The following is a 27,244-nucleotide window of genomic DNA, read 5'->3' as shown; positions in this document are numbered from 1 at the left end:
TGGAGAAGCAGGAGAGGACCAAGGTTTGGAACCCCACCTTCAGGGCGGGGTCCCTCAAGAAGCGCCACCTGCGTGGGAGGTTGTCTGCTCATCCGGCCACTGATCTGTTCTCTCTCCTCTTTTCTCTCTGCCCCCCTGGCAACGAGGCAGCTCCAGGTATGGTGACTGTTCCCCGTGTGCCCCCTCCACCTCCTGCCTCCCTCCCCTCTCAGTAGGGTCTCCCCTGGGGGTGCTCTTGGTTTGGGTTTTCCGGGGTTCGAGGCCCCTGTGGATGGACGAGACCAAGGTAGGAGGAGGGTAATGGGGACAGCAGGGTCCCAGGCGGGCTCTGTGAGGGGAGGCCGGCCCCCGGAGGCCAGGGTCCGGCCTGGCATGGCACAGGGCAGCTCCTCAGATGGGTTATTGACCTAAGGCAGGCAGCAGAAGGTAAATTACAGTGAAGATGCTGATCATGGGAAACACGTGGAGCAGCCCCTGTACACCCCCCCCCATTTAAGCCTGTCACATGATCATCCTAGTTAAGGATTCTCACGCTGCATTGATCAGGATTAGGTCCAGCTGTCACAGGAAAGCCCGGGATGATAGTAACTGAAACAAGGCGAGGGTATGTTTTCTTCCCTGTAGACAAACTCGGGAAGCGTCAGTCCCGGGCTGACATCTGGGGCTCTTCTCCCCTAGTTGACCCACCCTGTTTGGTTCCCATCCCCAGGTCTGCCTCGTGGTTTAAGATGACCACGGGTAGTTGAGTCGTTACGCCTGCCCTCTAGCGGGGAGGAGGAGGAAGGGACGTGGAAGGGCCAGGTTTAGGGACATTTCCTGAGCAATGCACGCATCGCTTCCCCATGTGCCTGGTGGCTGTGCCCAGGTCTTGGCCCCCTGGCTATGCCCAGTCTCAGGGGACGCTGGAGTGGCTGTGTTCCAGGCAGCCATGTCCCCAGCTCAGTCCTGGAGTTCTGTGACAGGAAGAGGGAGAAAAGAGACTCAGGGACATCGCACGCTCAGTGCTGCAGCAACCCCATGAGGTCACAGCGATGTCTGATACGTTCATCCAGAGCTCACTACTGCCAGGTGTTTGCACAATGTCTTCTCACCTGACCATCATCTGTGAGGTTGGAGTGACAAGCTAGTTAAGTGGCGGGGCTGGGATGCGAACCCACATCTGTCTCCAGAGCTGGGACACTTAGCCCCCACTGTCTGTAGCCTCCCCAGTTATGAAGCCTTGGATGGTGGCAGAGAGAAGTTCTGGAGGCTGGACTCAAGGCCCAGGCCCTGGCGGAGACGTCAGTGCCCACCGCGGGGTGTGGGGCAAGGGGTTATTCTCATATGGGGTCAAACAAGCTGGCTGCCCAGAAGCCCGGGGCACCAGGCGAGGGGGAGAGCACAGCCTGTGTCTGCTTGTACCAGAAAATGCTGTTAAGAAACTGCCCCAAGAGAATGAGAGGTTATGAAGTCTGGGAAGAGAATGGTTTCATCTCTAGCTCAGGAGCTTCTGGGCTAGCCGGGAGCAACGCTGTTCAGCCGGAGACCTCAAAGAAGCTGCTTCCAAAAAAAGTCGTCTCTGCTCTGGTCTTTGTGACCAAAGGAGGGCAGAGGTGGCTGGATGAAGAGAATGGCAGCAGCATCCTGGGACAAACAGGTGCACAGTTCAGGGCACCAGGTGGCAGAGAAGCGGAGGAGAGAGGGCGTGAGGTCACAGCATCCTTAGGGGAGTGGCAGCCAGGATCAGCGGGTTTTGGTGAATTTTGTGCTGAGGAGACTTGTCTCATCCTGGGTGCCTGGAGCTTGTGGCTAAGGCTTGGACGCTGCTGCTTTATCTGAGCCTGTCTCAGGGAGCAGGAGTGAGGGGCAAGACAGGCTGCTTGTCCAGGCGCGGGGCAAACCCATCCTTGCTGCTGGAGACATTCCACACATTAGAAGTGCAGCCAAGGTGGGCTTCTTAAACAACAGGCTGCAACCCGTGGACAAATCATGGAATCAACCCAGCTCTGTTTTTTTTTTTTTCCCTCTTCAGCTTTACTGAGGTATAATTGACAAAGAAAAATTGTATATATTTAAGGTGTGCAATGTGATGGCTTGATAGACGTAGATGTGGTGAAATGAGTACCACAATCAAGCTAATTAGCGCATCCATCACCTCACAGAGCTATCGTGTGTGTGTGTGGTGAGAACATTCAAGATTTATTCTCTTAGCAAATTTCAAGTGCACAATACAGTGTTATTAACTAGTCACCATGCTGTACATTAGATCCCTGAGTTTATTCATCTTGTAACTGAAGGTGTGTACCTTTTGACCCACATCTCCCTTATTTCCGTCACCCCCAGACCCTGACACACACGATCCTACTCTGTTTCTATGGGTTCAACTCTTAGATTCCACGTGTTCATGAGATCGTGCAGTATTTGTGTTTTTCTAATTCGGAGAGTCTTAATTCGCCTTTTTAAATGAAGTAGAATAACATAGAAGCAACAGAATAAAAGGATATCAGACGACTTTTAAGAGTAATGTTTTGTGAATCTAAGTTTACACAGAGAAATACACACATATGTATGTATACGTGTGTGTATGACTAGGTAAAAGTGTTGCTGAACAGTGTGTAACATGAACGCGTTTGTGCATGTGTGTGTGTTTTAAAGAGCACACACATCTGCTTATAATGCATAAAAGATCTGAGGAAGACTCACAAGAAAACCGTTAACAGCAGCCGCCTCTGGTAATGGGATTAGGAAGTTAAACGGGAGGCCTGGAGACCTTTTCTTCACATTTCACAGCCTTCATTTGATTTTTTCCTAGGGGCACACTTCAGTTTTATAGTAAGTGGTCCTTTTGCATTTGGTGTGATTACTGATATTATTTGACTTCGAGTCTACCATCTTACTAGTTTCTTTTCCTTACCTGTTCCATGTTCTTTTTCCTCTCCTGTTACATTGATAGATTTTTAAAAATCTACCTTCCTCTAGCCAATTCTAGGCTCATATTTTGCGGGCTCTTATTTTTCTTAATATTTTTATATTCATTGGGTTATCCTAAAGATTGGAACAGGCATCCTTGACTTATCAAAGTCCAATGTAAACCAATACTTTCATCTTTTATTGGGTTATAAAAGAACTTCAGAATGTTCTATTTCTACCCTCCCCCAACTTACAAGCTCTGACTGTATTTTCATGCTCTTTAAATGTTGTATACCTACAATATTATTATTATTATTTTATTAAGTCAATATTCATTTGCATTTACCCACATTTGTCCTTTTTATTGCTCTGTGTTCCTCCTTCTGTCTCAGAGATTCCATTTGGGATCACTGTCCTTCTCTCTAAAGAACAACCTTAGTCTGGGCCTCCTGTTTTTGATGGTCTAAAAAAGTCTTAGAGGTTATGTTCATTATATATAAATTCTAGCTTTTCCTCTGGCTTCTATTATTTCTAATGAGAAGTCAGTGTGGGTCATAAGGTAATTTTTCAAAATTTTTTTCTTTTTTCTTTTTCTTTTCTTTTTTAAGAGGAAGGTAATTAGGTTTATTTGTGTATTTAATGGAGGCACTGGAGATTGAACCCAGGACCTTGTGCGTGCTAAGCACACCCTCTACCCCCTCCCTGGGTGATTTCTTTTTTCTGTTTTCCTTTGCCTGCTTTTGAGACTCTGTTGGGTTTTCAGTAGTTCTACTATGATGAGCCTCAGCGTGGTTTTTTTTGTTTTGTTTATCCTGCGTGAATTTTGTAGATCTTTCTGGATCTGTGCTTTGATCTTTGCCCAGTTTTTGAAAAGTCTCCGCTGCTGTCTTTGTAAACGTTGCTTCTGCCCCAGTCTGTCTCCTGTACTTCTGGGACTCCGTTCACACATCCATTACATCTCCAGGGGATTTCCTTTGTCTCCAACATTCCCTTCTGCAGTTTCCATCCTTCAGTTTCTCTGTGCTCCGTTGTGGATGTTTGCTTTTGTTCTTTCACTAAGCGAAGTCTCTCTTCAACCGTGTTCATCTGCTGTGAAGTCCCTCCATTTAGTTCTTAGTTTCTGCCACTGTGTCTTTTATTTCTAGCATTTCCATTCGATTTCAACTTCCATCTTCTTTTTCTTAGACTATATTCAGCATATTCATCTTAAAGTCTGTGTCCGGTAACTCCAGCAGCTAGGTCTCCGGTGGATCTTTTATTGTCTGTTTCTCTTGGGTTGTTGATCAGAGTTTTGTCTCCTCATGTACTTGATTTTCTTACAATCAAGGTATTTAAGTTTTTTAATTGGAAAACCTGTTTTTTAACAGCTTTATTGGGAACTTTGACATGTGATACACTAACCATGTTTAAAATGTGTAATTTTTATAGCTTTTGACTTCTGTGAAGCCATGAGAGTGAACGGGTCCACCACCCCTGAAGTTCCTCCTTCCCTTCAGCATCCCTCCCCCATCTCTCCTCTCCTCCTCATCTCCAGGCAACCACTGATCTGCTTTCTATCACCACGGATTAGTTTTCATTTTCTATCATTTTATATAAGTGGGATCATACGGTATATACTCATTTTTGTCTGGATTTTCACAGTGAGTATAATTATTTTGAGACTCCTCCATGCTGTTGCATGTAACAATAGTCTGTTCCTTTTTATTGCTGAGTAGTAGCATTCCATTGTGTGGCTGGACCACACTTTGCTTATCCATTCACCTCTTAACGGATATTTGGGTTGTTTCCAGTATCTGGCTCTTACAGACACAGCTGTTATGAACATTCACGTGCAAACCTCTGGGGTAAATGCCTAGGAGTGGAATGGCTGGGTCACATTGTAGAACTATGTTTCCCATTTCAAGAACAGCGGTTGTACCATTTTGCCATCCTATGAGCAACGTCTGAGAGTTGTAGTTTCTTTACAAACTCACCAATTCTTGGCATGGTCTGTCTTTTTAATTTGAGCCATTTTAACAGATATGCAATGTTATCTTTTTGTGGTTTGACTCATAATTCCTCAATGATGAATAACGTTGAAGATATTTTTGTGTGTTTGTCTTCCGTATATATTTTTTGGTGAAGTGTCTTCAAAAATGTTGCCCACTTACCAAATTGGGCTGTTTATTTTCTTACTAATTGAGTTGTTAGAGTTCTTCACATATTCTGGATATAGTGCTTTTAACAGATACATGCTTTGCAAACATATTTTTTCAGGCTGTGGCTTGTCTTTCTCTTAACAGCATCTTTCAGAGAGCAAAAGTTCCTAATTTTAATGAAGTCCATGTTTTCTTTTACAGATTGTGCTTTTAGTGTATCCAAGAAATCTTTGTCTAACCCGAGGTCACAGAGATTTTTCTCCTGTGTTTCCTCTACAGGTTTTACAGTTTTAGTTTCATATTTAAGTCTATGATCCATTTTGATTTAAGTTTTATACATGGTTTGAAGTATGGACTGAAGTTCTTTTTTTCTTTCCTTCCTTCCTTCTTTCCTTTTTTTTTTTTTTTTTTTTTTATGGATATTCAATGTCCCATGACCATTTCTTGGAATAGACTCTCCTTCCTCCGCTGAAATGTCTTTGCATCCTTGTCAAAATCAATTGACCCTACGTGTGTGAGTCTATTTCTGGACTCTGTTTTGTTTTATTGATCTGTCTATCTTGATGCCAATATCACACCGTCTGGATTACTGTAGCTTTATAATAAGTCTTGAAATCAGGCAACGTAAGTCTGCCCACTTTCTTCTTCCTCGAAGTCATTTTGTCTATTCACGGTTCTTGCATTTCCAAATGAGTTTTAGAATCAGCTTGTCAATTTCCATAAAAAAAGCCTGCTGAGATTTTGATTGGGATTTCATTGGTTCCTTTTTTTCCTTTTTGAGTTACTGTTAGTTCTGGAAAGTGAATGTAAAAAATCTGTAGAAATAATCTGAGGTCAAGGATGATGCGTCTTCTTCTGTGGCATCCCCTTAATCAATAGGACCATTGAGATAATTTCTAAAGGATTCAGCCCCTGCAAGAGCTGCTCTCGTTCTGGGCCACCCTTTCTTTTGGGATGTAATTCCTCAGAGTTCCAACCCAAAGTGTGGCGTTTCCATCAGGGCTCCCCGTCTTTGGCAGGCCCCAAACCGTGGCTTTCATCTCCCAGGTCTGCTCAGCCACCCAGATGCTGCCCCTGGAATCAGCAGGTGCCTCAGGGGGAGAGCCGACCCCAGCCCTGGCCTCCACAATCTCCTTTCCAACTTCTGGGTCTCGGCTTGTAATTCTTCACTCTGTTAGATTTGCAGGCTTTTCGCGGATGTTTCTTACATCGCCCCGTCTTTCCTGGTCATTCTCAGAGGCAGGGCTGATCTGTGCCGTCACCCAAAGTGGAAGGCCTTGGGATGAAAGACGGATAGAGTCTGAGTTTCTAAATGTGATGAATTGTTAACAAGGATTCTGATGTCCACAGATAACATTCTTCAAGAGCCGTGGTTTCTGACATACACCTAGTTTGCAGCTCCTTGTGGCTTGAGCTCGCGCTATCCGACAGGATGTGGGGAACCATGGCTGCTTTTTCTGTGACCCATTAGCCTGCTGGGGACTGACCCTCCCTGAAAAGAGCCCCCCACCCCACCCTTCCCCCTCACCTTATCCCTTCCTCTTTAAAACTTTTTTCTTTTTCCTTTTTTTGAGGGGGGTAATTAAGTTTATTTATTTAATGGAGGTACTGGGGACTGAATTAAGTTTTATACATGGCTTGAAGTATGGACTGAAGTCCTTTTTTTCTTTCCTTCATTCCTTCCTTCTTTCCTTGTGCATGCTAGGCACGCGCTCTACCACTGAGCTACACCCTCCCCTCTTCCCTTCCTCTTTTTTTCAGGCCTCAAAAAAACCCCCAAAATTAGATCCCAGCAGCTGGTCTCATGCTGATTTTCATGGAGTTTCTACACTGGCCGCAGCCCCTGGCTCAGGGCTCTGGCTGTAGGGTCACGGCCACCCAGGGGCTGAGGTGCGGTCCGTTCACCTGGGCTATCCCTCTCCGCCCCGTCCCCTGCAGGCCGGGCCGGTCACCAGCCCCTCAGGCTGGGGGGCAATGGAGCCTGGACTGGGGGCTCTGGGGTCTGGAGCCCTTGCTAACTTGGGGGTCTTCACTGCTGTGCTCCCAGCACTGAACTCAGGGCCAACACATAGCAGGTGCTCACTAAATACATGCTGCATGTATGTATGTATGGGCAGAGGGATAGATGGGTGGGTGGAGGGATGGATGGATGAGTGGAGGGATATTTGGATGAGTTGAGATGGATGGATGGGTGAGTTGAGGGATGGTTAGAGCGATGGAAGGACAGGATGCATAGGTGGGTAGATGGGAGGAAATATGGATGGATAAATGAATGGATGGATGGATAGATGGAAGGATCGAGGGTAGAAGAGAGAGGGAAGAATGAGGGATAGATAGATGGGTGATCTGGGCTTCAGAGAGCTCCACACCTCAGAGATCCTTGGAGGTCACTGGGGATTCAGGAGAAGCCAAGCAGCTCCACCTGGATATAATTAAATGTTGGTCCCTATAGGAGACCTTTGGAAAGAGCACAGGTCCAGGGCTAAAAACAGTTCTGAAGCCTCTGGTCTAATCCAGCCTCTGCAACTTATGGACAAAGAAACTGAGGACCAGAGAGGAGAGGGACCTACCAGAGGGTCACACAGCTGATTAAGGAGCGACCTAAGACTGGCCCCACGTTTTCTGACTTTAAGATCAGGGGTGTCTCTTCAGCTGGCTCTGCCTTCTGCAGTCAGAGCAAGGCTCCCAGCTCCCCTCCCTCCTCTTCCAGGGGAAGGAGAAGTTCCTGAGCATCCTGAACAAGTACATGGAGATCCATGGCACCGTGTACTATGAGAGCCAGCGGCCCCCCGAAGTCCCAGCCTTCGTGAAGAACCACGGCCTCTTGCCACAGCCTGAGTTCCAGCAGCTGCTGCGCAAAGCCAAGGTGAGCCCCACCGCTTTCTCCATCCTCACCCTGGCCCGGCCATAGAAGCCCAGGAGGTCGACCCTACGTGCCTGCCACGCCCACCACCATCACTCGTGGCCCCTTCTGTGTGTGGATATGTCCCAGCATGCCCAGCCTCCCTCCTGTCTGGGCCTTCTACGGGCTGGTCAGAGCCAGGAGCAGAGATGGGGTTGCCCATTGGACAGGGAAGGCCCCACACTGGAAGGGACCTGGGTGGGGCTGAGGGATGGGGAAGAGGAGCTGGGCTGCCCACCTGCCCTGCCTCAGCACCAGTCCAGCCCAGCAGACTCCAGGGTCAGGCCTGGTTTTCAGAGCCACTGAGTGGGTAGGGTAATAGGGAAAGGCTGGGGGCTGGTGTTGGGGCATCCTGGCTGGTGTTCCATTAGGCCACTAGTTCTGACTGACTGCTTCTGGAAATCCCTGAGCTGTATGGCTGGACAGTGGCCAGCACAGTAGGCACAACCCTGCTGTTGGACCCTGAAGTGTCAGCTGAGGCTAGAAGTCTCCTAGCCAGCTGCCAGTTCTTCTCATTTCATCACAGCTTCTTTCCTCAGACCTCTTGGGTGTGTGTGTGTGTGCACGCGCGCGCGTGTGTGTGTGTTGGGTGGAGAGAGGGTACCTTTGTGCAGTGAGCAACCTGAACAACCTTCCATGGCAACCCTAGATTCAGAATCATTTATTGATCACCTTCCAGGCCAATCATCGGCAACTCAATGAGCACTCCTAGTGTAAGTTAGGTGCTGAATGAATGTTTTTTGGGTGAGTCAGCAAAGGTCCTTTGAGGTCAGCTGTAGGAGTGGGCCTGAAGCTTTCTAAGCTTGGGACCCTCATTCTTCTTTCCCTCTCCAAAATCTTAGCCTTTAGAGCAGGAGGAGGCCATTGATACTACCTCCTTAGACCTCCTCGTTTCACAAATGGGGAAGCAGAGGCCCAGAGAGGGGAAATGCCTGCGGTGGCACACAGCTGGTCTGGGCTGCCTCCGGCCCCAGCTGCCTCCTGTGAATGTCCCAACTCCAGCCTCTCTGGGGCTCCTGGGCTGTGATGCCCAGCCTTCTCTGACCACGGTGCCTCCTCCATTCTTCAGCTCTTCATCGGGTTTGGCTTCCCCTATGAGGGCCCCGCCCCGCTGGAGGCCATCGCCAATGGCTGTGTCTTCCTGCAGTCCCGCTTCAGCCCACCCCACAGCTCCCTCAACCACGAGTTCTTCCGAGGCAAGCCCACCTCCAGAGAGGTGAGTGCGAAGGGCCTGGCCCCTCATTGGGAGGGTTTAAGATGGGACCCCTGCAGTTCCTGGAAGGAGAAGACTTAAGCCTGGAGTGAAAGGAGAGATGGGGCAGATAGGTGGGGGCACCTCCCCTTTGCCCAGTCCAGCTTGCTGGGTACAGAGAGGAACCACCTGTCTCTGTGCCCCTCCAGGTGTTCTCTCAGCATCCCTACGCAGAGAACTTCATTGGCAAGCCCCACGTGTGGACAGTTGACTACAACAACTCAGAGGAGTTTGAAGCAGCCATCAAGGCCATCATGAGAACCCAGGTGAGACTCAGATCCAGCCAGGACCGCCCCCAAGCCCATATGTTGGGTCTTTGCTATAATTAGAAAAAGATGCCCCTCTTGGTGAATTCAGACTCGCAGGCCTGAGTTGACAAATTTGAGCATGGGCCCCACTCACCAACTTGGATGTGTGTGTGTATAAAGGGAGTTGGGGGGGGGGTGTGGAAATGCTTTGTGCAGTGAGCAACCTATACAACCTTACATGGCAGCCCAGGATCCAGAATTGTTTACTGAGGGCCTTTGGGGACCAGGTCCTGTGAGCATTCCCTAGCACAAGCGAGGTGCATCAGGCTGAATGTGTGGCGGTTCTTTGAACTCTGCCGTCTCTTTAGCGGCACATCTCAGACTATGACATGCATGCAGATCACCTGGGGATCTTGTTAAAGTGCAGGTTCAGCTTCAGCAGGTTGGGTGGGGCTGAAGCCCTGCATTTCAAATGAGGAGTGGTGCCACTTTGGAGAAGAGCAAGCGGATAGAGCACTCTGGGTTTCCTCCAGCATTTTGTGGGTGTGCGGGGTGCACACGTGTGGGTTGAGGGGGTGGCAAGGAGGAGCCTGTGCAGCTCGTCTCCTTGGCGGGCACCTCTGTGGCTTCTGATGGCTCCCTGTGCTCTCATGGTCCCTTCATTTTGAGAAGAGGTCAGACTGTGTGAATGGGGCTCCACTCTGGGACCCCTTTGGACCCACCCCTTGCTGTAGCTCAGACACTAGAAATAACCACTCCTGCCCAGTCCCCTTCCTGGCCCAACACCATGTTCACTGGGTGTGCCCTCCCTGGGGGGATGTGGCGCTCAGGGCCAACTTGGGGCAGAATCGGAGAGCCTGAGACTTGCGGGGCAGGGGTCACCATGAGGGAGAGCCATGCGCAGGAGGACACAGCCGGCCGGGTGTCTGCTGCCGGGGGAGCTGGGGGCAATGCTGGCCTCAAGGGCAGAGGCTAGTGGGCAGAGATCCCCATGCAGTCTTAAGGGCTTGGCTTTTTTTTTTTTAAATTGAAGTATAGTTGATTTTATAATGTTGTGTTAGTTTCCGGTGGACAGCATAGTGATTCAGTTACATATTTATATTCTTTTTCATAAGCTTTTTCACTATAGGTTATTACAAGATATTGAATATAGTTCCCTGTGTTATACAGTAGGACCTTGTTTATTTTATATGTAGTTGTTATCTGCAAATCCCAAACTCCTAATTTATCCCTCCCCCACCGCCCCCTGCTTTCCCCTTTGGTAACCATAAGTTTGTTTTCTATGTCTGTGAGTCTGTTTCTGTTTTGTATATAAGTTCATTCTGTTTCTTTTTTGTATATAAGTTCATTTGTATCATTTTTTTAGATTCCACAAGTAAGTGATATCATATGATAGTTGTCTCTGACTTCACTTAGTATGATAATCTCTAGGTCCATCCATGTTGCTGCAAATGGCATTATTTCATTCTTTATGGCTGAGTAGCATTCCATTGTATAAATATACCACAACTTCTTTATCCAGGCATCTATTGTTGGCATTTAGGTTGTTTCTATGTCTTGGCTACTGTAAATAGTGCTGCTGTGAACATTGGGGTGCATGTGTCTTTTTGAGTTAGTTTCCTGCAGATACATGCCCAGGAGTGGGATTGCTGGGTCCTAGGGTAAGTTTATTTTTAGTCTTTTGAGGAATCTCCAGACTGTTTTCCATAGTGGGCAGCTGCACCAAACTGCATTCCCACCAGCAATGTGGAAGGGCTCCCTTTTCTCCACAGCCTCTCTAGCATTTATCGTTCGTGGACTTTTGAATGATGGCCATTCTGGCTGGTGTGAGGTGATACCTCATTGTAGTTTTGATCTGCATTTCTCTGATAATTAGTGATATTAGGCATCTTTTCGTGTGCCTCTTCGTCATCTGTACATCTTCATTGGAGAAATGTCTAGTTAGATCTTCTGCCCATTTTTGGATGGGGTTGTTTGTTTTTTTCGTTACTGAGTTGTATGAGCTGTTTGTATATTCTGCAGACTAAGCCCGTGTCAGTCGCATCATTTACAAACATTTTCTCTCAGTCTGTAGATTGTCTTTTCATTTTATTTATGGTTGCCTTTGCTGTGCAAAAGCTTTTAAGTTTAATTAGGCCCCATTTGTTTATTTTTGCTTTTGTTTCTATTGCCTTGGGAGACTGACCTAGAACATTGCTACGATTTATGTCAGAGAATGTTTTGCCCATCTTCTTGTCTAGGAGATTTATGGTGTCCTGTCTTACGGGTAAGTCTTTAAGCTAGGGCTTCGCTTTGGGTCCAGAGCCCTGCATTCTGTGGATCCATCCCTCCGATTCAGCAGTCCCAGCTTTAACTCCCCCTCAGCAAATCGCCCCAGAAAATCCCTGCCTACCCTGCCTGCTGCATTCTTCTGCCCGTCACACCCTCGCCCTTCTCTCCTGTCGGGGTGTGAGCGTTTCTCTGCTTTAAGTGCCAAGAAAACCGCCTTGTCACAGCCCCAGCTCATCTCCAGTTGTAGCAGACGCAGCCATCAGCGGTGGGGGAGCCCTCCGCTCCCCTCTTAAGCATCAGCTTAAGCAGCTCTCTGCTGGAAGTTCCTCCAAGTCACGGCCTGAGGTTGGGTTCTTCCAGGAGCTGACCTCGAGGCAGGGGTTTGAGCACGAGTAGTTTATTCGGGGGTGATCGCAGGGCGGAGGGTTCTGGAGTCACATGGTGGATCAGGATGTGTTATCAAGAAGGTTACGCCTGCCCGCGGGTACCTGGTGCTCGATGCCGGTGGGGACCTCTGAGAGGTGGAGTAGATCACATCTCGGATTGTCCTGAGAAACGAGGAAACTGGGATATATTTACCCCAACTCCATCTGTTACTGGCTGAGTCTACAGCTGGGGGTGTCAGCTCTCAGCTCTGGGACCTGTCTGCCTGCCCTTAGGTAGGGGGCTCTCTAGGGAGCCTCAGTGCCGGAGGAAGTGGTCACTGTTGGAGACTGACCAGCCCCAGCCCAGAGCAGTGGCCCGGCACTCTGCCTCCCAGGTAGAGGTTGACTCTGATCCCCCCTGCTCCGTGCTCCTACAGGGCAGGTGGTGTTGGGGAGGGCTCTGTGGGAAGCTTCCCCACCCCGTATTCCTCACTCCCTCTCCTCCCCCCTTGCAAAAGCAACCCTCCCAGGGGGCCAGGAGTGGGGTGTCCCCGAAAGGCTGCTGTCCACCCCCAGGCCTCAGGTCTGGCCCCACCTCCAGGATGCATTGCTGAGTTAAGGTCCCAGCCCTGTGGGGGCGCAGACCTAATGGGGGGTGTGGAGGGCGGGGTGGGGGAAGTGGCTGTGCTTAGGAACCGGCTCATCTAGTCACACACTGTTTCTGGTTGGACACACAAGGTATTGGTAACAGTGGCTGCCCTGGGGACAGGGCTGGGCGTCTGGGGTCGGAGGAGAACTTACTTTGCATTGTTTTCTCTCGATTACTTTTTTGTATTTGAACATCTGTTTAAATGCGTTAATTTAAAAATGACAGTAACAAAAGGGCCAAGAACCAAGGTATTGCAAATCTGCCAGCTGTGGCCCCTCTGCCTCAGCACACCTCCCACCTCACTCTTCGTGGGTCCCACCCTGCCCCCAGGACAGCTGAGCCCTTACCCCAGAATCTCTTGGGAGGTGTTTAAAATGCAGACTCCTGCGCCTATTCCCAGCTTCTCATTTTAAAGGACTGGGCATGACCTTGGAGCTTGCATTTTAACCAAGTGCCCTGAGTAATTCTGGCCATCCTATTTCAGAAAATTGATTTAGGGACAGCTGGCAGGAGCTGAGGGAGCGAATGAGGGTCCCCATGGGGACGCAGGCTGTTCTGCAAGTCCTGGGGCCTTGCGCTGGGAGAGGGAGGTGGGGGAGGAGACCTGCGGCACCGGCCCAGCTGTCCCCCACCTGACAGGCGCCAGGTGGGGGCCCTTTTCCCGTCTCTCAGCCTCGGTGGGTTTGCCCTTCAGGCATCTCTCCGTCCAGGGTGAGGTCTTTTGAGGGGAGGGGAGGGATGCACTCCTGCCTTCCGGCTCCCTCCGGTTCTCAGTTCTCATTACCGTGGCCGGCAGTCCCGGCAGGACCAGCACCTGCCATCCTACGGAGACTGATCACCATGCACACCTGTAATGAGACGTAATGGGAGTAATTTCCAGGCAGGCTGGCTCCTCCGCTGGGAGATCCGTGGCAGGTGGGACGTGGCTGCTGCAAATACCCACCTTGGAAGTGGGGAGGTGCTCCAAATCACCGCGTGACGTGGGGCTTCAGATCACCAGGGGTGTAGGTAACTCGGGGGTTCCTGCCAGGGCCAGGCAGAGTGACATTTGGAGGGGAAATCTCTTCTCTGGGAGGTTTTATTTATAACCAGGACTTGAAGTCTTGTACTTGAGTGGCATCTCCCTTCCCCCACTGCCCCCAGAGGTGACTGGGGACGTGCTGGAGCAGCAGCTGGCTGCCGGGGCCCTGGGGGCCATCAGCTCCGGCTAGGACCGGGTGTGTGGAGCTCTAGGGCTGGAAAGGCTGCGTGGCTGGATGTGGACCTGGAGTTCTCTGGGAATTGGGAGCTGCCTCAGGATTAAGATACAGGTCAAGTCAGAAGGGGGGCACGGTCAGATGGGTGGGGTCTTGCCCCGAGAATCAGTCCTGGTGGTGGCCACTGCGTCCCTGAGACTTCACCCTCAGCTTGAGTGTCCAGGAGGTCATTTTGGCCAGAGGGCACGGGGTGGACCTCTAGCCCTTCGAGGTGGGGGCTCCAGAAGGCATTGGCTGTCTGACACACCCCTCTCATGACGGGGGCAGACCTGCCAGATTTCAATCCCTGGGCTAAAACGACCTGGCTTTTGGAGCTGCTGGCAGGAAAACAGTATTAACAGGAGGGCTGAGCTGCCTGTGGTAGGGAGCGAACACTAAAGCAGACCTTTCTCTGACTCTGGGAGGGACTGTCCCCCATGTCACCCCCAGGGTGGCTGTGGGCTGGGCCAGGGTGATGTAAATGGGGGGGGGGGTGGCCAGGTAAGAAGAGTGGAGAAGTGGATCCCTCCTTATCACCTCTTCTCTCTTCCCCTTGCTTCTTGGGCCCCAGCCCCTAGCGTGGGTTGTCCTATAACTTCAATATTTAGACTGATGGGATGTGGCTTCTGTTTGGGGACACCTATCTCCTGTGAGTCCCAGATGCCTGGCCTGGGTGGGAAGCTTTGCAGATGTCATCGCATTCCATCAGGCTGGGGGCTGCCCCCCATTCCTTTGTGTGAACAGTCCACAGCTTGAGCAGAATACAGGTAGAGCTGGGGATGTTTTTTCACTTCATGACTATTTCCTGAGTGAGTGCCTACGGGGTGGTGGGCAGTGGCACTCCAGGTCTGCTTCCTGGAGGACGTGACACCTTAGAGGGGAGAATGAATTCAGGGGTTGGCCAGGGAAGAACAGGCATCACATCCCAGGAAGGGATGGAATGCTGAGCTTTAAGGAAGGAGAATCTCAGTGGAGGGAGTGAGGAGGGATGAGTGGTCCTGCGCCCCCAAGGACCACTGGAGGGTGCACCAGGGAGCGGGACATCGGAGTGGATAGTGTCAGCTCCCTGGTGCAGGATGTGAGAGCCCCCCAGTGCAGGGTCTTCGGCAGCCAGGTCTGGGGAGGGGAGACCAGGGCTCCTCCTACCTCATGTGTCTGTCTGTCTCTCCCACAGGTAGACCCCTACCTGCCCTATGAGTACACCTGTGAGGGGATGCTGGAGCGGATCCATGCCTACATCCAGCACCAGGTAGGTGTGTCCCCCACTCTGCCTCGGGCAGGGGCCGAGCCAGCTCTAGTGCCCAGGGTGCAGCCTTCGTTAAGCTCCCAGGTCCTCCAATCCTGTTTCCTTCCCGGTGGAGTTGGAGATGGGCAGAGGCGAGCAGTGCTGCTCAGAGGCCCGGCCTGGGGTGCCCCTGCCCTGGGCCCCCAGCTCTAGAACCCCAACCCCCTATTACAGCACAGAAACACATTTTTTTGTGGGGGTAGGTAATTAGGTTTACTGAAGGTACTAGGGATTGAGCCCAGGACCTCGTGCACGCTAAGCATGAGCTGTACCCTCCGCTAAAGACTTCTGTTACGTTTAAAAGTTTGGTAACGATTGAGTGGAAGTATGGAACCCCGCCCCCACCCCCTAGGATGAGGGTCAGCCAGACTGAGGTGGGAGATGAAGACCTCAGCCCAGGGGAACCTAGGGGAAGGGCCTCCTGCTCCAAAAGCAGGCCTCCCGGCGCCTGCAGGGACCTGAGCTGCCACAGGGGCCCAGGCACAGTGCACCTCTCAGTCTCCTGGGCTCTAGGTGCTGCCATGAAGTGAGCTCCAGGCCCCGACTGGGCTGTGGGACCAGGTGGAGGTTGACCTGTTGCTGTCTATTCAGAGATTGGGTGTGGCCTCTGTCCGCACCTTGACCCTGGCCCCACAAATATGAGGAGCTGGGAGAGTGGGTCTAGCCCATTTTTTCAAGTTGGGAACACTGAAGCCCCCAGAAGGGAGGGCTTGCCGGGGTCACAGAGTGAGTGGTGCAGGGCCGGGGCCAGAACCCAGGACTCTGTCCCTGTGGGTGGCTGGGAGCAATGTCGTGAAGCTCACAGAAGAGCGCTTGCTGGGCCCTGCCAGCCCCTGGAGCAGGCCGCCGCAGGGAGCGCCCCTCTAGCCAGCCCCGGCCCCGACCCGCTGTGGGCGGGCTGCACCGGCCCCAGAATGGAAACCCTGAGCCTAGCTCAAGTGCGACCAGCAGCGCAGGGTGGACAGTTCACAGACAGACCCGAGTTCAAATCCTGCCTCCGTCATCCAGCCGTGAGGCCCTGGGCAGGTTCCTTGACCTCTCTGAGCCTCTGTCCCTCTCCCATAAGATAGTTGGAGACACATTTGTACCTGTGGGGGGCGCTGCTGCGAGGAGTCAAGGAAATGATGCAGGAACTGGCGTTGAGACAAGGCCGCTCGGCCACGTGCGAGCCAGCGGCATCTGTGGCCCCATCCCTTTCTAACGCTGCTTTCCTCCTGGCAGGACTTCTGCACCGCCCCAGGCCCTGCCCCCCCAGGGGCCCGAGCCCCTGCAGAGCCCCTTCATCCTGGCCCCCAATGCCACCCACCTCGAGTGGGCTCGCAACGCCAGCTTGGCCGCCGGGGCCTGGCCCCCCGCGCACTCCCTCCGGGCCTGGCTGGCCGCCGCGGGGAGGGCCTGCACGGATGCCTGCCTGGACCACGGGCTGATCTGTGAGCCCTCCTTCTTCCCCTTCCTCAACAGCCAGGACGCCTTCCGGAAGTGAGTGAGCCCCCGCCTGGCCGGGCCCAGCTCCCCTCGTGGCTCCCACAACTGCCGCGCCTGGGCCCCGTCAGCGGTGGGGGTGGGGGGGGGGTTAGTGCTTTCCAGTGAGTCAGGAAGGATCCAGAAGGGACCGCGGGGCAGGCACCCACGGCGTGGCTACCCTACTCTTGGCAAAGCCTCCGCCCCAAACCACCAGAGCAGTTCCCGGCCCCTCCTTCCCTCCCTCAGGGCCCAGCCCAAGGGTCCTCCTGGGGGGGTCAGCCTGCGGCCCCGCCCACCTGGCCCCTCTCCTCCCCTTTCACAGACAGTGGGAGGAGAAGCTGCAACCGGGGCTTTGTCCTGGCTCCTCCTAGAAACATCTTCCTGGGTCGGGAATGGGATGGGCCAGGGCAGGGGAGTGGGCAGCGCCCCGCCTGAGAGACTGCTGCCCGCCGCAGGCTGCAGGTACCCTGTGACAGCACCGAGTCGGGGATGAACCACCTGTACCCGGCCTTCGGCCAGCCCGGCCAGGAGTGCTTCCTGCAGAAGGAGCCCCTGCTCTTCAGCTGCGCGGGCTCCAGCACCAAGTACCGCCGGCTCTGCCCCTGCCGAGACTTCCGCAAGGGCCAGGTGGCCTTGTGCCGGGCCTGCCTCTGAGGGCGCCGCCCGGCCAGCCCTCCCTGCCGCAGGGGAAAGCACCAGCAGATTCCCAGCTCCAGCGACCCGCACACCCCTCGGCGCCCCCCGAGTTAGAGCCTCCTTCCCGGGCCGGAAAACAGGCAGAGCAGAGCGGTGCGCAGGCCTGGGGGCGGGGCAGCTCTGCCGATCACCCAGCCCGCCTACGTTCTCGTCCCGAGGGCTCCTGGCATCGCTGTGGCCAAGCAGCTGTGGGGTTGGGCAGAGGGTCTCACGGGCCCAGGAGCAGGTGGTCAGAGGTCCCTTGCTTTGTGCAAGGCCAGATCTGGACCGGATGGAGAGAGGTCCCTCCAGATGGAGGATGGGGCCTCTGGATGTACCCCGGAGGGTGATGCTTGCCCAGTGGCCCAGGGGAGGGTCCAGGGAGTGGGGAGTGATGTGTGAGGGGTCAGCCTTGTCCCTCTGGAGTTGTCTGGGTTTGTGGACAGAAAAGGCAGGGGACTGGAGGGAAGACGAGGCTGGGGGACCCTGTTCATGCCTCCTCTTTGCCCCACCCCTCCCACTTTCCCAAACATCCCCTCCCTTCCACACTTGGGGACCACAGTGAGGGTTACAGGGACCACCTAGACCCTGGGTTGAATTGTTTCCTCTCTTGCTTGTTCCAACTCTCTTCACTTTGGGCATTTCCTGAAACCTATCCCAGCATGACTGTGATTCCAGACCGTGGATTTGTCTCCAAAGCCTCAGTTCCCACCCCAGCCTCTGAGAACAGGCTCTAGCAGCCTCCCCCTCCTCCCCCAAGCATCTTAGGCAGAGGCTGGGGATGGCGCCTCAGCCCCGTGGCCCACCTGGCCCACATGCTGGCTGCCCAGGCCTGCTACCCCCACCCCATCAAAGCTGCGTCTGTGTCCCTACCTCCAGCTTCAGACCACTTCTGGATCCAGCCATCCATCTCCATGTGGCATGCCTTCCCCTCCACCCAGAGCCCTGTCGGAGGAAATAGGTCAGGCCTTCAGAAACACTGCCACCCCACCTGTTTTTACCCTGCTCCCTTCCTGGCAACCCCGCCCCACCCACCTAGGCCTGCCCCTCCACCCTCCCAGGGAGGCAGCCCCCAGGGCCTTGAGAGTCCGAGAGCAGGGCTAGCCCTGCTGCGGGCCTGAAGGCGGATGCCTCCCCTTGGAGAGCCCGCTCTCGGCCTGGGCTGCCCCTGCAGCCACAGAAACTCAATAGTCATCAAGGACCTGACCTTTCGGGGAAAGCAATAGAGACACTCTTTTCTCTCTCTTTTTTTAAAGATTTATTTCTTGAAATAATAAATATTTTATTGGGATGTGAGGTGCAGAGGACAAGCTGTGCTATTTCTCGTCTTTTCCTGGGACGCCCAGGCCTGGATGAGCAAGGGAGTGTGGACGCCCGGGGGAGGGGTGGCTCTCGGGGGCCCCTCCTCCACATTGTCACTCCGTCTGCAAAGTTGGGGCTGTGTCAGGCTGCCCAAAGGAAGTGCCTGCAGGTGCCAGGGACCCCGGGCCCCTCGCACTGCCCCTGACGCTGTGACCGGCTTGGCCAGCAGGGCTGTACCCAGGTCTGTTCACCTGGGGCTGGCCTCTGCTGGCTGTGTTTGCTGTGTGAAACCATAAATGTGCTTTGATGAGAGCCTGAGCCAGATCATAAGACTGACTAGGGAGGGCGATCAAGACGGTGGAATAGGAAGACAAACACATCAAAAATATATCTACATGTGGAACGGTTCTCACGGAAAACCGGCTGAAAGCTGGCAGATCTCTCTCACAATCAAAGCTGTAGGAAGGACCCCCCACATAACCAGGGAGGATGAAAATAAAAAGGAAGTGGGACGGGACCTGTCCCCTGGGAGGGAGCCGTGAAAAAGGACAGGTTCTGTCGCCCCGGGAACCCCCTGGCCATTTGGGAGGCCTGCCAGAACCTGGACTTGGCTCGAGAAGAGTGTGTGGGACTGGCATGCTGCCAGGCAGGGTAGAGAGGGACCCCAGCGCCAACAGCTGCCATGTGGCCGCACTTCCCAGCCTGAAACGTGCACCTGCTAGTACACACGGGCTAGGGCTTCAGTGATCAGGCCCGGGGAGAGGACTCAGTCTAGTTGCGCTGATACATCCCAAGGGGCTGGAATGTGGTCTGGGCACCACTGTTAAACATGCAAGTCGAGGCACAGATCTGCCATCGGAGCTCCAGCATTAGCGCAACAGGTGAGCCCAAGTCCGCCATGAGACCCCTGCTGTCAGCATGCTCGCGATGGGATGTGGCTACAGCAGCAGCAGGCTAGTACGCTGTGGGGGTGGGGCTGACATCTGAACCAATTATCAGCGCTCCCTCGGTGGGGGTGGGTCCAGCACCAGCAGACTTTGCTGGTGCGCCCAGTGGCTGGCAGGTGGCCTCACAGAATCACACGTCCCCTGTGGACAGCCCCCGGGGAGGAATACACAGGTTCCTTCCCTAGTGGGAGCACTCCAGACCTGCCTGCCTCACACTACAGCTTCGAGGTGGACCTGGGGGCCTCTTCAACAACTGGGGAGCAGACTCTACCCCTACACCAGGGCTGTGACAGCCACAGGGCAGAGGAGGCCCCGCCCAATGTCCAGTACAGGCTCTGGTCACCAAACACACCTCCGATCAAGGGGACAGTGGCCAGCACACTCTAAGACATGGCAGGCATCCATACTAGAAACAGCCCTCACACCAGAATATTGGACTCACACAGTCTACACAGGGACACTCCTACATAAACAGCCTGTCAAGACCACAATAGATAACTATTTCTCCTAAATTCATAGCCAGAGAAATTTAAGTAAGATGAAAAAGCAAAGGAACTACTCAATGAAAAGAGAAACTTCCTGAAAGAACAATGAAACAGACCTCTCCAGTCTACCTGAGCCTGAGTTCAAAAAGGAGATTAAAAAAAATTTTTAGCATTTTTATTAATATGCATCTAATGGAGGTACTGGGGATGGAACTCAGGACCTTGTGTGTGCTAGGCATGTGCTCTACCACTGAGCTATGCCCTCCCCCTCCCTAAAAATGCTAAAGGAATTAAGAAATATAACTGATAGAAATGCAGACCACTGTAATGAGAAACTAGAAACCATAAAGAGGACCCAATCAAAAGTAGACAACTCAACTGCTAAGATAAAAACCGAGCTAAAGGCAATGACCAGCAGACTACATAATGCAGAAGAACAAGCAAGTGATCTGGAAGGCAGAACAACAAATCACCCAACAGAACAGCAGACAGAAAGATAAATGAAAAAACTGAAAGCAACGTATGAGATCTATGGGATGACACAAAGCATGCCAACCTACATACCACAGGGGTTCCAGAAGGAGAAGACAGATAAAAAGGGACCAAAAATGTATTTGGAGAAATTATGGCTGAAAACTTCCTAAATCTAAAGAAGGAAAAAATACCCAGGTACAGGAAGCAGAGGATCACAAACAAGATGAAGCCAGACAGACCCACACCAAGATATATTATAATTAAAATGGCAAAAGTTAAAGCGAGGATTCTAAAGGCAACAAGAGAAAAGCAAGTTACAAGGGAACCGCCATAAGGCTATTGGCTGATTCTCTACAGAAACGCTGCAGGCCAGAAGGGAGTGGAAGACACGTACCAAAGTCCTGGAAGCGGAAAGCCTGTGCCCTCTCCCTAGCGAGAGCATCATTTAGAACAGAATGAGCAACTCAGGATTTCTCAGACAAGCAAAAACTAAAAGAACACAGCAGTGTTAAACCGAACCTAAAAAAAATAGTGAGAGATCTCTAAATAGAAAAGGCTCTATAGGAAAGACAAACAATAGGAAAAGCAAATGTATAAAGGGACTGAGTAAGCCAGTATATAGATTAAAAAACAAAAAAATTATAAAAGTGGTAATAGCTGTAATTAACAGCAAAAGGATAAACATGAAGATGTAAAAGAGGACATCAAAATCACAAATAGGGGAAGGGGATAAAAAAAAAGCTAGATTTTGTAGAATGCATTTGAACTCATGACTATCGCTCTAAAGCACGTACATATGGTTCTGGATTACCACACTTGAAAACCAGGGTAACGACAAGTCAGAAATACACAGCAGAATCACAAAACCAGAAAGAAAGGAGCTGAAGCATAACACAAAAGAACACCATCAAACCACTAAAGGAAGAACAAAAAGAAGAGCGGAACCACAAAATCAACTTGGAAACAAGGTTTAAAGTGGCACTCAGTACATACTTTGTAAAAAGTCCTTTAAATGTTGATGGTCTAAATGCTCTGATCAAAAGACAGAATGGCAGATTGGATTTAAGAAAACCTATAAAATACTAATTAAAGAGATTTCATGTTAGGGTGAAAGACACACAGACTGAAAGTGAGAGGATGGAGAGAGATTTCATGCCAATGGAAACAAGAAAGCAGGGGCAGCAATACTCATCAGACAAAATGGACTTGAAAACGAAGTCCAAAAAGAAGGACAAAGCAGGACACTACATAATGATAAAGGGATCAATACAAGAAGACGATATTGCAGTCATTAACATATATGCACCCAGTAAAGGAGCACCTAAGTATATAAAACACATACTAACAAAGGGAGAAATGGGCAGGAATACAGTAAGAGAAGGAGGGCTTAACACCCCACTGACATCAGGGGACGGATCCTCCAGACTGAAAAAAAAAAAAAAATCAGGCAACAGATCCTAAACCACACAATAGTTAGATTTAGTTGGTATCTACAGGACACCGTATCTGTCCCCTCCAAGAAACAGAATATACATTCTTTTCAAGTGTGCATGGAATATTCCCTAGCATGGACCACAGACTAGGGCACAAAACAAGCCTCAACAAATTTAAGAGGATTGAAATTATTTCAAGCATCTTTTCTTACCACAATGGTATGAAACTAGAAATCAACCACAGAAAGAAAAATGAGGGGAAAAAAATTATATAGACTAAACAACATGCTACTAAAAAAAAAAAAAATCAATGCATCAATGATGAAATCAAAGGGGAAATCAGAAAATACCTTGAGACAAATGACAATGAAAACACAATCTTACAAAATCTATGGGATGCAGCAAAAGCAATCCTGAGGGAAGTTCACATTGATGCAGTCCTTCCTCAAGAAACCAGAAAAATCTCAAACACACACCCAAAAGAACTAGACAAAGACAAAACTCAAAGTCAACAGAAAGAAGGAAATAATAAAGATCAGAGCGGAAATAAATAAAATAGAGATTTAAAAAACAATAGGAAAGATCAATAAAACCAAGAGCTAGTTTTTTGAAAGGACAAACAAATCTACAAACCCGTAGCCAGGCTCACCAAGAAGAGAAGAGCCAAATAAGAAATGAAAGGGGAGAAATAACAAGCAACACTGCAGAAACGCAAAAAAATCATAAGAAAATACTATGAACAGTTAGATGCCAACAAATTGGACAAGCTAGACGAAAATGGCAAGTTGCTAGAAATATACAGCCTGTCAAAATTAAGTTAAGAAGAAACAGATCATTTGAACAGAGTGATCACTGGAAGTGAAATAGTGTAATTTTAAAACTCCCTGCAAACAAAAGTCCAGGACTGGATGGCTTCACTGGGGAAGTCTACCACAGCATACAAAGAACTTAAACCTATCCTTCTCAAACTATTCGAAAAAATTGAAGGGTTGGGAACACTCCCAAAGTCATTCTATGAAGCCACCATAACCCTGATACCAAAACCAGACAAAGACACTACAAAAAAAGAAAATTAATTAGAAAGAAATTTAAAATTAATTAGAAAATTGAAAAGAAAATTGAATGCAAAAACCCTCAACAAAGTATTAGCAAACCAAATCCAATAATACATAAAAAGGATTATACATCATGATCAGGTTGGATTCATTCCACAGTGGCAAGGATGGTCCAGCATATGCAAATCAATCAGTGTAATACACTGCAAGAACAACTATTAGAACTAGTAAATAAATTCAGCAAGATAGCAAGATATAAGATTAACATATAGAAATCTGTTGCATTTCTTTACACTAACAATGAAATATCAGAAAGAGAAAGTAAAAAAAAATTTTTTTAAATCACACCAAAAAGACAAAAAACAGAAAAAACCTAGGACTAAGCCTAACTAAGGATGTGAAAGACCTCTACGCTGAGAACTATAAAACATTGTTAACAGAAATTGAAGACGATTCAAAGAAATGGGAAGATATCCCATGCTCTTGGATTGGAAGAAATAATGTTGTTAAAATGGCCTTACTACCCAAAGCAATCTACAGATTTAATGTAACCTCTATCAAATTACCCAGGACATTTTTCATAGAACTAGAATATTCCTAAAATTTACATGGAACCACAAAGATCCAGAATTGCCAAAGTAATCTTGAGGAAAAAGAACAAAGCTGGAGGCATAACCTTTCCAGACTTCAGACTATACTACAAAGCTACAGTGATCTAAACAGTGTGGTTTTGGCACAAAAACATACAGATCAATAGAACAGAAATAAACCCACACATGTACAGTCAATGTTTGACAAGGAGGCAAGAATATACAATGGAGAAAAGACAGTCTCTTCAGCAAGTGGTGTTGGGAAAACTGGACAGCTGCACATAAATCAATGACGTTAGAACCCTCCCTCATGCCATATACAAAAATAAACTCAAAATGGCTTAAAGACCTAAATATAAGATATCATAAAACTCCTAGAAGAGAACATAGACAAAACATTCTCTGACATAATCATAGTAACATTTTCTTAGATCAGTCACCCCAGGCAATAGAAATAAAAGCAAAAATAAATAAATGGGACCTAATCAGACTTACAAGCTTTTGCACAGCAAAAGAAACCATAAATAAAACGAAAAGACAACCTACGGACTGGGAGAAAACATTTGCAAGCGATGTGACAGACAAGGGCTTAATTTCCATAATATACAAACGGCTCATGCAACTCAATATCAAAAAAACAAACCCAATCAAAAATGGGCAGAGACCTAAATAGACATTTCTCCAAGGACATCCAGATGGTCAACAGGCACATTGAAAAGATGCTCAACATCACTAATGATTAGAGAAATGCAAGTCAAGACTACAATGAGGTATCACTTCTCACCGTTCAGAATGGCCATCATCAAAAAGTCTACACATAATAAATGGAGAGAGTGTGGGGAAAAGGGAACCCTCCTACACTGCTGCTGGGAATGTAAACTGGTGCAGTCACTATGGAAAACAGTATGGTGATTCCTTAAAAAACCAACAACAGAGCTGCCATATAATCCAGCAATCCCAATCCTGGGCATATATCTGAAAAAGACAGAAACTCTAACTTGAAAAGATACATGCACCTCAGTGTTCACAGCAGCATTTACAATTGCCAAGGTATGGAAGCAACCTGCATGTCCAACAACAGGTGACTGGATAAAGAAGATGTGGTGTACATATACAATGGAATACTACTCAGCCATAAAAAGAATGAAATATTGCCATTTGCAGCAACATGGATGGACCTAGAGATTACCATATTAAGTGAAGTCAGAGAAAGATAAATATGATACCACTTAAATGTGGAATCTAAAAAAAATGATACAAATGAATCCTATTTACAAAACAGAAACAGATTCACAGACATAGAAAACAAATGTATGGTTATCAAAGGGAAAAGGGGGAGACAGATTAGGAGTTTGGGATTAACAGATATATATTACTATGTATATAACAAACAACCAGGATTTACTGTAGAGCACAGCAAACTATTCAATATTTTATAATAATCTATAATGGAAAAGAATCTGAAAAAAATACAAACATAACTAAATCACTTTGCTGTATACCTGAAACTAACGCAATATTGTAAATCAACTGTACTTCAATTTAAAAAAAAAGCAGACTAATATTCACCAGGTATTTACTCTCTTCAGACACCAGGCTAAGAGTTTGACATATGATTTGTCATTTCATATGCTTTGCTTAGCAGTCCTGTCAGGTTGGTACTATTTTATCCCCATTTTGCAGTTGAGAAAACTGAGGCACAGAGAGTTTAAGTAACTTGCCCAACGTCACACAGCTTTTAAGCAGTGAAGATCAAATGACCCAGTAGGATAGCCCAGCATGGTGCTTGAGCCACAAGATGTGTTCAGTTTTACAGAATCATTCTGTGTTTGAGATGCTCCCCCAGGCAGGGGTTCTCAAGTTGGGGCAGCTAGCTCCCCCAGAGGACAACTGGCACTGTCTGGAGATATCTGGTTGTCATGGCTGGGGTGTGGGGGAATTGCCTGCTCCTGGTGTTCAGTGGGTAGAGGCCAGGAATGAGGGTCAACCTCCTGTGGTGCACAGGATGGCCTCTCCAACACCTAGGAACTCTGTTCTAGGCCGGCAAACATACCAACTCCGAGCTTCTAAAAACCCAGGCTGCTGGACCCACCTCCAGCATTTCTGATTCAGTAGGTCTGGGCGGTGCCTGAGAATCTGCATTCTTCACAGGGTGATGCTACTTTGCAGGCTCAGGGCCCACATTCCAAACCACTAGTCCAGGCCCTGTAGGTACCAGTAGGTTCTTATTTTTATAGCCTTTTAGTTTGCAATTTCCCTGATATCATAGGAGGTGGGGCATCTCCCCACAGGCTCACTGGCCATGGTGTGTCTTCTTGGGGAGGTGTCTGCTCAGGTTTTTGCCCATTTTTTAAATTGGGAGTTTTTTTCACTGTTGAGTTTCTAGAGTTCTTTGTATAGGAGCCTCCTTTTGAATTGTCTTAAAATCTTAATGAGGTGGGTGGGGCGGGGTGGCAGGTGATACTGGAAGGGCAGGCTGATGGCAGAAGCCAGGCCCTGGGAAAAAGCCACAGCCCGCGTATAAGGCCGGGTGCCGGCGCCAGGGGGCCCTTCCTGCCTAAAACCGAAGCTGGCCACCCCTGCCTCCCCCAACACCTCCCATCACTGCAGAGATACCAGGCAGGGACCAGCCTCATCACCACCCTGCAAGGCCACTCCACCGCCCCACTTACAGGTGAGGCAGCGGGCGTGAGGAAGCCCCTCCCCAGCCTTTCCAGTCACCTGGGGAGCAATAGCCATCCCCACCCCTGGCTGCACCCAGACCACTAAACCGAAATCTCCGGGTGGGGGCTGGGCATCAGAATTTTTTTTTTTTTAAGAAAGCACTCCTCTGGTGTTTCTACTGTGCATCCAGCGTGAACCACTGGGCTTCCCCGTCCTGCCTGGATGGCTCCTCTCTGCTCCCCCACCCCCAGCTTTACTCTCAGGGGCTGGGACCAGGTTCAGGGTGCTGGAGGAGGCCTCATTCCAAGGCTTGGCTCCCACCCCCAGCCCCCCAGCCCAGAAGCAGCGCCTCCCTACAGCCCAGGGCGTGGGAGGCTGCCAAGACTGGGAACAAGGAGGGAAGAGGCTGGGTCCAGCCTGGGTCTGGGGCCAAGAGCACACACAGGCCTCAGCTGGCTCCAGGACAGAATCCTGAGTTCAAGGGCAGGAGAGAGAGTGCTGGGAGGCCACTGGCCAGCAAGCTTGCCCAGAACCAGGGAGGCGGGAGGGCAGCAGAGGGGCAGGTTCTCCTGGGTCTCTGCAGAGGGCTGGGAGGCATTCCAGATTCTTCTCTTGGTCACCAAGGGCCCTCTTAGGTGGGGCTGGGCCTGGAGGATTTGCCTGCCTTGTGTCGAGGCAGCTGCCCCCGTCCCTTTGACTGACTCCAAGTGCCCCCCAGACCCCATGTGTTCCTCCTGCCACTTCTGGGGGAATGAGCTCAGGGCAGGGTGAGGTCTCAGGACAAAAGGCCATTTTAACTGTCTTTATCTTTCTGCCTGGGGGTCACGCTGGTTCCTCCAGCTTTTTGTCCTAGTAACCTTTAAAGCGGTCTCATCACGTTTCCCTAAAGGATGGGGGGTGTGTCTTTTCAGGAAGGTGCTG

General features: G+C 50.1%; 1 protein-coding gene across 1 annotated transcript in view; it reads left to right on the top strand.

Moving 5' to 3' along the window:
* The window catches only part of MGAT5B (alpha-1,6-mannosylglycoprotein 6-beta-N-acetylglucosaminyltransferase B), a 65,808-nt gene extending 47,900 nt beyond the window's left edge, over nucleotides 1-17,908 (top strand). The window contains 8 exon segments of the mRNA XM_032456748.1: nucleotides 151-156; nucleotides 7,738-7,893; nucleotides 8,999-9,145; nucleotides 9,331-9,447; nucleotides 15,124-15,198; nucleotides 16,456-16,503; nucleotides 16,505-16,713; nucleotides 17,154-17,908. Coding sequence (XP_032312639.1) covers nucleotides 151-156; nucleotides 7,738-7,893; nucleotides 8,999-9,145; nucleotides 9,331-9,447; nucleotides 15,124-15,198; nucleotides 16,456-16,503; nucleotides 16,505-16,713; nucleotides 17,154-17,352 — 957 coding nt within the window. The 3' untranslated portion in view covers nucleotides 17,353-17,908.
* Nucleotides 17,909-27,244: the final 9,336 nt, after the last annotated feature.

The sequence above is a fragment of the Camelus ferus genome, chromosome 16, assembly GCF_009834535.1.
Source record: "Camelus ferus isolate YT-003-E chromosome 16, BCGSAC_Cfer_1.0, whole genome shotgun sequence".
NCBI lineage: Eukaryota > Metazoa > Chordata > Mammalia > Artiodactyla > Camelidae > Camelus > Camelus ferus.
The sequence above is the reverse complement of the archived record's forward strand: the minus strand, read 5'-3'. Positions and strand labels throughout refer to the sequence as shown.